Here is a 9,675-nt window from a genome sequence, read left to right as displayed (position 1 = left end):
GTGTGTTTTTATTTTTTTTTTTTTTTTTTTTTTTTTTTTTTTTTTTTTTGAGACGGAGTCTCTCTCTGTCGCTCAGGCTGGAGTGCAGTGGCACGATCTGGGCTCACTGCAAGCTCCGCCTCCTGGGTTCACGCCATTCTCCTGCCCCAGCCTCTCGAGTAGCTGGGACTACAGGCACCCACCACCACGCCCAGCTAATTTTTTGTATTTTTAGTAGAGATGGGGTTTCACTGTGTTAGCCAGGATGGTCTCCATCACCTGACCTCGTGATCCACCCGCCTCGGCCTTCCAAAGTGCTGGGATTACAGGTGTGAGCCACCGCGCCCGGCCTAGAAAGCCTCTATTCAAACAAGAAGAAAACAAGTAGGATGACTATTGCTCCTTTTTCTCTCCTATTTTTTAGAGGAAAGTTTAGAATTTTGGTCCTGTATTATAGGGGTAATCTAAAAATTTTGGCATAGGTATTGGTGTTTATAATTGCTTTGTACAATATCACTATATAAAATGTGTTATAAATTAGCATTATTGAAGTGAAAATACAGAATAGATTAAATATAGCACTAGGCCTGGCCGAGTGTGGTGGCTTATGCCTATAATCCCAGCATTTTGGAAGGCTGAGGTGGGAGGATTGCTTGAGCCTAGGAGTTTCAGACCAGTCTGGGCAACATAGTGGGATTCCATCTCTACAAAATATAAAAAAATTAGCCGAGCATGGTGATGCACACCTGTAGTTCCAGCTACTTAGCAGGCTGAGGTGGGAGAATCGCTTGAGCCTGGGAGTTCAAGGCAGTGAACTGTGATCACGCCACTGCCTCTTTCTCAAAAAAAAAAAAAAAAAAGAAACAAAAAAGAAACAAAAAAGAACTAGGCTTTTGTTCTTATTGTTCTCTCATTTCTTACCGATTTATCCAAGAACGCTTTCTTTTTTTTTTTTTTTTGAGAGGGAGTCTCGCGCTGTCGCCCAGGCTGGAGAGCAGTGGCGCGATCTCGGCTCACTGCAAGCTCCGCCTCCCGGGTTCACGCCATTCTCCTGCCTCAGCCTCCTGAGTAGCTGGGACTACAAGCGCCCACCACCGCGCCCGGCTAATTTTTTTTTTGTATTTTTAGTAGAGACGGGGTTTCACTGTGCTCTCGATCTCCTGACCTTGTGATCCGCCCGCCTCGGCCTCCCAAAGTGCTGGGATTACAGGCGTGAGCCACCGCGCCCGGCCAAAGAACGCTTTCTTAACCATCATATTTCAAAACAGCTATCCTCCCTCCGTATCCTATCCTCATCAAATGAACAAGTGTTAAACTTTATAGGGAATATGCCTTCTTAACAAGTCACGGGATATTGTAACAATTTAATATATATTAGGACTAAAATAAAAATCTCAAAATATTCTTACAATTGAAATAAATAAAATTAAATTTATTGGTCACAAGACAACAATTTCTAACTCTCATAAATAATTTTTGACTTAGTAAAGAAATTAAAAGTACCAATACAGACTAGAAAATGTTGATAATGAATATGTTAATATCAAAGTATTTTGAGTGCGGTCAAAATTATGTTCAGGAGAGAATTTATAATTTTATTTTTTTAATCAAGTAAGAAAAAATATTAAAAATGAATTAAATCAATAAGTACAAAAAGGGATAAAAATACTGCAGCTAAGCTTAAGGGGAAAGATAAGAAAAAAGCAAAAATTAATGGTTACGGAGAAAATAATAAAACTGATAAATAATACCAAGAGTTGGTTATTTTAAACAACTAATTAAAATATATCTCTCAGTGAATCTCATCAGGAAGGGAATAGAGTGAAAGAAACACATACAAGTGTGGAAAAGTAACAATTTAAAAATTATAACCTTAAGTTAATAAATTCGAAAATCTGATTGAAAGAAATTACAGAGTAGAAAAATTTTAAACTGACCATATTGATTCAAGAAAAGACAGAAAACTCTGTTTCACTAACAAATGTGATAATTTCAGAAAAGAACTAATCTTCAAATCAAGTGTCAGACCTAGCGAGTTCATGGATGAATTCTTGCTAATTTTGTTACGAGTAATTCCTGTGCTATTTAAATTTTTCTATGATGCAGATGAAAGTTGGGATGTTCCTAACTCTTTAGTAAAACTATTTAACAATGTTAAAATCTGGCAAATACAACATTTTCTAAATAAATAAAAGTACCAATGATTCCTCATTTATGAAAGCTGATGCCAAAAATCTCAACACAATATATTCATCACAAAAATTAGGGGAGTGACATCAGCAAGATGACAGAATAGGAGTGTCCCATGCCCATCTCCCAGCAGAAATACCAATTTGTACTATTATGTGTGAAAATACTTCCTAAGAACAAAAGAATCCAGGTGAGTGACCAAAGTACAGAAATATAAAAAGACACTTTGAAGAGAGTGGGAAAGACAATTTCACATTATCCACATCACCTGTCCTTCAAGGCCCAGCAACACAGTGCTGAGAGAGACACCATCCACGTGTGGTAAGGAGAGTAACGTGAGTATCTGACTTTACCATGGACCCCACAGATCCAAGCTCTAGGTCTGCTACTGTGGACTCAGGTTCCAGGCCCACCCCAGTGAGCCCTGGTGCAAGGCTCGCACCTGTGGTGCCAAGTCAGCCTGCCTGCTGACCTGGGCATCAGGCCAGCCTGCCAAAGGACTCTAGTGGCAGGCCCACCCCAAATCTCTGGATGGGCCAAATGGTGAAGAACTTTTCCTGCTGAAGCTAATCTGAAGAGGAACTTACTTTTTCAAATGTGCAGACATCCATGCCAGGCCACAAGAGTCATGAACAATCAGAGAAACATGATACTACCAAAGGAACAAAATAAAGTTTGGAGATCTATGAATTTCTTGACAAAGAATTAAAAAGTAACAATCTTTTAAAAGCTCAGTAAGCTACAAGAGTATAGAGATAAACAAGCGAGATCAGGAAAACACCATGCGAACAAAGTGAGAAGTTCAACAAACAGAAACCTATGTTAATCTCTTTTGTCTTAAAATTTTAAGACCATTCCTCTTTAATCTCACCTTTTTTCTTTCAAGCCCTTTAAGCCAAATATTGTCATCATCCCTCAGTCTATAGCAGTCTGCTTTCTATCCCTCTTCTCTCAGAGTTTAGTCAAGGTAATCACACAGGACATTAAGGTCTCTCAAGGTTCAGTTGCAGACTATCCTCTGCATAGTCTATAGTCTTATTGAACACAGAAGGGTACTCAAGAGTATGCATTTACTTGACCTTCAATATAGGTTTTTAATAGGGGAGAGAAAAAATGAACTTCAAAATTATTATTTCCAGCTAAGATCAACCTCTTAAATGTCAAACATGTATTTTTCAGCTGCCTCACAGTCTCTGTTCAGGAATCAGGATACAGTTTAGCTAAGGCCTCTGGCTCAGGATCTCTCATAAGGCTGCAATCAAGTTGTCTACCAGTGCTGCACACACCTCTGGGCTTGACTGGGGAAGGATCCATTTCCAAGCTCACTCACATGGTTGTTGGCCATGTGATTCAGTTCCCCTGGGCTGTTGGACTAAAGACCTCAGTTCTGTACCAGATTTTGAACAAACGTTTCCTTCAGTTCCTTGCCTCATTGGGCCCTGCAGAGGGCAACTCAACATGGCGCTGGGTTTCACCAGAGTAAGCGAGGAAAACAGCAAGTAAGGGTGAACAAAATGAAGTCACCGTTTCTTTGCAACCTATTCCCTGATGTGACATTCGTCACTTTCACCTATTCCATTCTTAAAAGCAAGTCACTAAGTTCAGCCCACATCTAAGGGAGGAAGGTTATACAAGGATACACGGGCATGAGCACCAGAAGGTGGGGATCACTGGAGGCCATTTTAAAGTCTGTCTGCTACAGTTTCCATAAGCACCTCAACCTCAGCAAGTCCAAAACAGTTATCTTCCCCCAAAACTTAGTGCTTTACATTCTCTAAGTAAATGGCAGCACCATTTTTATTGTTCTCTAATTTCTTATCAATTTATCCATTATATTTATTATATCATAATAAATATAATGTATAATAAATATAATGTATAAGATAATATCATTATATTATCTTAACCATTATATTTCAAATCAGCCATCCTCCTTCCATATCCTATCCTCATCAAATGAACAAATGTTAAACTTCATAGGGAATATGCCTTCTTAACAAGCCATGGGATACTGTAACAATTTAATATATATTAGGACTAAAACAAAAATCTCAAAATATTCTCACAACTGAAATAAATCAAATTAAATTTATTGGTCACAAGACAACAATTTATAACTCCAGAAACAGGGACACCAACTTTTATTCCTCCTTCTCCTATACCTCTGTCAACACCATCCATATAACCATCAAATTGTAATAAGTATACTGCTTAATGTTTTTCTGGAAGCTGCCTTATTTTCACTTTCTCCCCAAGTCTAGTAAAAGCTAGTTATTATCTTTCATCTAGACTATTTCCATAGAATCCTAACTGGTCTCCCTGTCTCTAGTCTTGATTTCATCCAATTCACTGACCATAGGTAATAGGTAGCCTGAGAAATATTTGTAAAATAAAATGAGGAAGAGGAAGAGGAAGAAGAGGAAGAAGAAGAAGAGGAGGAGGAGAAGAAAAAGTCTGAATGTGGCATTCCTTTACTTAAAGCTTATATAGGGACCATTTGTCACTAAGCAAATCAACATAGCACAGAGCTAGACATGAGACAAAAGGATCTAGGGACTTTAATATGTACTCTTTGCATATTGGCTTTTTGCTTTCCTAATGTGGAAAGCGTTTCTCTGTATAGTAAAAACATGGCCACCAGGAACCTTGCACTCACATCCCATCAATTCTCCCAGAGAATAAAAGCCACCACTGTCTCTAGTCAGAAGAGTTGTTAAGGGTGAACTTATCATTGGCTAGATTTGAGTGACATGCTCATCATTGTGGCCAGGAAGATAGAAATTACGAATGATTCTACCTAGGTCATGTGAGTATCTCTGTTGTTGGACAAATGTAGTCTGTTAATAGAATAACAGAAGAGCAATAATCTGGAGACTGACAATAGCCACATCAAAACATTTCAAGGTCTCTCATTCAGTGTATCCTCACTTACATGGTTTAAAGGCATTCCATGATCTGGCACCAGGTTCTAGCTTCATCTATTTCTATTTTTCCATTGCTTCAACAATTCTGAATGCCTTTCAGTTCATAGAACATAGCTCTTTTCCTACTTGCCTTCCCACAAGCTATTTCCTTTGTCAAAACTACTCTTCACTCTTTCTCCTTCCACTTCTTCACTTGACAACCTCTCATCTTTCAGACATTCACTTAAGTATTATTTCTTCAGAGGGGCCTCTCCAACACCTGGGGTTCCCATAATGCCTCATACCCTAATACTCATTCAGGTTTTGTTAGGACTATTTATGTAATTATCTAACTTTCCCGATAGATAATAGGCTCTCTGAGGACAGGGATCAAATCTATCTTGTATGTGATGCTATCTATCTTGTACGTGACCTAGCATCACATTTAGCATATGTAAGTATTCAACACAAAATGTCTTGAAATAATAAATGAATGTGTGAGAAGCACTGCAGACAAAACGGAAAAAAAAGAGAAAACAAATAATAGTAAATAATAATAGCTACAATTTATTAAGTACTTTCTTTGAACCAGATTCTGTTTAAGATGCTTCACATGCATTATTACCTCATTCAACTCTCACATCAACCCTATGAAGCAAGTGCAATTTTTTTTTTTGGTTTGTTTTTGAGACAGATTCTCACTCTGTCACTCAGGCTGGAGTACACTGGCACAATCTCGGCTCATGCAACCTCCGCTTCCTGGGTTCAAGCAATTGTCCCACCTCAGTCTCCTAAGTAGCTGGGAATATAGGCACGTGCCTCCATGCACAGCTAATTTTTTGTATTTTTAGTAGAGATGGGGTTTCACCATGTTGGCCAGGCTGGTCTCGAACTCCCGATCTCCAGTGATTCACTTGCCTCAGCCTCCCAAAGTGCTAGGATTACAGGCATCAGCCACCATGCCCAGCCGCAAGTGCTATTTTGATACCTATTTTACTATTACAGAAACTGAAGCTTCATGAAGTTAATTGCCTTAGATGATACATATCTGATTTCTACATTCATGATAATGGAAGCTAATTAATATATAAACATTTATTGAACAAATTTCATGCTACAATGCAAGGAGCAGGGGCTTTGGAACTAGAACAAAATAATTATAAATATGGGTTCCATCGCTCTCCAGCTGGGTACTTTCAGCAAGCTATATATGCTTCTGAATCATAGTTTCACATATAATAAAAGGGGATTAAACACTGTACCTAATGTTAGATAATATACACAAAATGCCTGGTGAAAGTATTTCTTAAATGTTAGTTACTGCCTTCTTAGCCCCTCTACTGTATATTGTGCAGTAGAAATAGAAAAAGGAATTATACTGTCTAGATCTTCAGAGATCTTACTATCCAGTTGGTATGAGACTATTAAATATACCTGAAATTAAAGAAAATATCAGGTCAAATAGTAAATACTGTACAATTTTCTGTGGTACAGATTATAAATTCAGAAAAGACAAAGATCCAAGATGACTGGAGTGGATCAGAGAAGGCTTCATTATAGAGGACAAATGTGCAGAGATTATTAAAGGATAAATAAGATGCAGAGCAGCAGAAAGAAAGGTGTTTTCCCCTTTCCTCTCTCCCCTTTCTGTAGGCAGCAACACATATTAGTGAAGCCAAGAAGCTGCCTCCGAAATTAAGAGGGTGGATAGGATTATGGAAGACTTTGATGGCTAGATTGTGGAGCTGAGATTAGATAAAGTAGGAAATACAGAGCTAATAACAGTTTGGGGTCACAGAAAGGACAAAACGAGGAATGATAATAAATCTTATCGTTTTCATGGGAATATTGTGAAGGATTCATTTCTTTTCCCTAAGAAGAAAGGTATTACTTCTCCAAAATGTTATTCAAACAAATTTGCATTTACAGAAAAGGGAACTAAAGCAAAAAGAAAACAAGTCTCTTGTCTCCTTTCTTGCTATCAGATAATCATCAACAAGGAAGTAGAACACAAAGCCTTTATTGTGGCCCATATAACTCTTACATTACTAAATAATATCACATCTACATACTGGTCAAAGCTAGTCAACCTCAGCTTATTTATAACTCCTAACATCAATCTGCACTTCTAGATAGAATATTTTGTGACATGTTTTAATAATCAAGTGCCATTAAAAAACTTTACTCTATGTAAAAGGTCATAGCACTCTCAAAGAAACACAATGAATAACTCCATGCAAACATGCAAATTATAATTTCAGAATTCTGAGACAAAAGTGTCTCATTCTTCCAATGTATCTTTAAAAATGCCCACTATAGGTATTTTTATATCCTTACCCTTTTACCGCTCATTACAAAGGAACCATCAATCAGTTCTACAGCACTCTTAAAACATGTTAAATGAGCCAATGTGGTTTCTTATTACACCCCAGTCTTCTCCTATTACTCCCTTTATTTTAGGTTCTAAAACTTGGGCATTATTTTCTAACCATATGCTACATGCTATGCTGGGGATTATATAACTTTTTGTTTTTATCAAAATGGTACCCTTTTGGTTTAAGCTACATCAGGCTTTCCTTAAATTTATAATTCTAAAAAAATTACTTGTAAAACAGAAGCAAAACTAGTGGGCCCAAATAAATAGAAAAATACTTTTGAAACGATTCTTCTTCTAGTGTTGTTTTTTTTTTTTTTACCACTTACATCTGTTAGATTTATAATGAAAGTGAATTATTTCCTTCTTTAACAAAGAAAGTCAGAAAATACAGACACTGCTAGACTTAGAAACATACTGTGTATTCTCATAGCTACTGGCTCAATTTCCAAAGTACACAACAAACATACTCATGAAATCGAGAGAATAAAAATATCCGATCCTTTTAATTCATAGGCGAGGACTTAGAAGATTTGGGATAATAGATCTTGTGTCACTAGGGCACTTTTGTCCTCTTTAATTTTTATAAATCACTAAAATTATTGAATGCAGTTAAAACTTGGCAGCAGTATTACTCCTACCCTGAGTATTTGTTAAGTTTTTCAGTAATGTGGATACATAAATCTAAGCCTAAGGTAGGGTATAATCTCTCAAGGAACTTCAGCATTTTTTTTAAGTGGACAAAAAAGTGGAAGTTATTGGGCTTTTGAGCCTCTAAAAGGCTGCAAAATATTGGGACAATTTTGTGAAGACGGGGTTTCTCCATGTAGGTCAGGCTGGTCTCAAACTCCCGACCTCAGGTCATCCGCCCTCCTCGGCCTCCCAAAGTGCTGGGATTACAGGCGTGAGTCACCACGCCTGGCAATTTTGGGATATTTTTAATGCGTGTATTTTAACTGTGTTTTTAATCATTTCTTCATCAACAAGAGTTTTAATTTTATATTGATTTAGTCCGTATTTGGGGGCAGGTGTGGCCAATTTTTATTTTTATCTTAATTGTTATTAAAAAATAGTTCCCAACATGAAGCAACCGTTAACTTTTAACAGTTCAGGGGTCTCTGAACCACCGAGGAACTGGACCACGAGCATTCAGATAGGCTGTTACAGATTAGAAGCGTTTTCTTTCCCTATTGTCAGTCACAGCATTAACGTCCACACACACACACCCTCCCCCCTAGTTTTGCGTCTGTAGCTACCATTAAACAGGGGGAGTTGAAGAGCAGAGATCGGGGAAATCTACCAACTTTTACTCTGCCACTTCTGGCCCAAATCTCAAAAGTCTGTCTCCCTAAATAAAAAGAACAAAGTAATTTTCACTAGTGTGGGAATCTCCTCTCTCGAGCTCCTAGGATGGAGGGGTGGAGTAACGATGGCCTGACTGGTCAGAGGGAGGAATAGTCCGGGAGTCGCTTCCTCACCGCGGTGGATCCTTTCTTCACCGCTTCCTGGGCATATTCAACTTGAAAAAGGTGTCCGTCTGGGGAGAAGACAGTGATCGCCCTGTCGTATCGCGATGCCATCGCACAGGACTACAAGGGCTTGACGCTGAGCTTCCCGCTGCTGCAGCTGAGGCAGGCGGGGAGCCGCCAACGACACACCCTGCTACCGCCCGGAAGCGCTAGCGCACGCGCCACTAGCTGCGTCCCGGAAGTCCCCGCGCCCGCGCTTCGGCTCCTTCCGGAAAGTCCTTGAGCCTTTGGCGGCGTCAGGATGACTTCGCGCTTGCCAGCCTGTGTTACCCCAGCAGTGCCTATGAGTTGAGGGCATTCTTCCCCTGCCTTTCATGTCTGACGCATATCTCCATTTCCCCACTACGGTGTTGCCCCAGGGATGGTGTCATGGCACTCGAGTTACAAAAATAATATCAAAGATTAGGGCTTATGAGGTCTTCAGAGATCAGCTATTTTTGTTATCGCAAACATGTTGGAGAAACTGTGGTAAGTTAAATATCAGTTCCTTCCCTTTGGTTTCAAATTCTAAATTTCCTATTCTTTCTCTCTCTCAGGTTAACTCTTGTTATTTGAACCCAAGGAAAGAAAGCACACTTTTCAAAATATTGTTGCTTCTTATATTTTCTGCCTCGTGAGCAAAATAGAGCAGATGAGCAAATGGTCCATTAAATAAAGCAAATAGTCCATCAAACTAATGCTAATGACAATAATTAAGATA

The 9,675-nt window shown here is 38.7% G+C and overlaps 1 protein-coding gene across 3 annotated transcripts in view; it reads right to left on the bottom strand.

Annotated features, from left to right (window-relative positions):
- PSMA8 (proteasome subunit alpha 8) overlaps nt 1-9,145 on the bottom strand; it is a 67,023-nt gene extending 57,878 nt beyond the window's left edge. For 2 of the 3 annotated variants that reach the window (XM_025365384.1, XM_025365386.1), the window contains exon 1: nt 8,925-9,131. In XM_025365384.1, the coding sequence (XP_025221169.1) occupies nt 8,925-9,026 (102 nt within the window). In that variant the 5' untranslated portion in view covers nt 9,027-9,131. Of the gene's footprint in view, nt 1-8,924 lie in introns of all 3 variants that reach the window. The other variant, XM_025365385.1, reaches the window with a different exon arrangement.
- Between the last annotated feature and the right edge of the window lie 530 nt (nt 9,146-9,675).

Source organism: Theropithecus gelada, chromosome 18, assembly GCF_003255815.1.
Source record: "Theropithecus gelada isolate Dixy chromosome 18, Tgel_1.0, whole genome shotgun sequence".
NCBI classification, from domain to species: Eukaryota; Metazoa; Chordata; class Mammalia; order Primates; family Cercopithecidae; genus Theropithecus; species Theropithecus gelada.
Note: the sequence above shows the minus strand (reverse complement) of the source record. Positions and strands in the feature narration are given on the sequence as shown.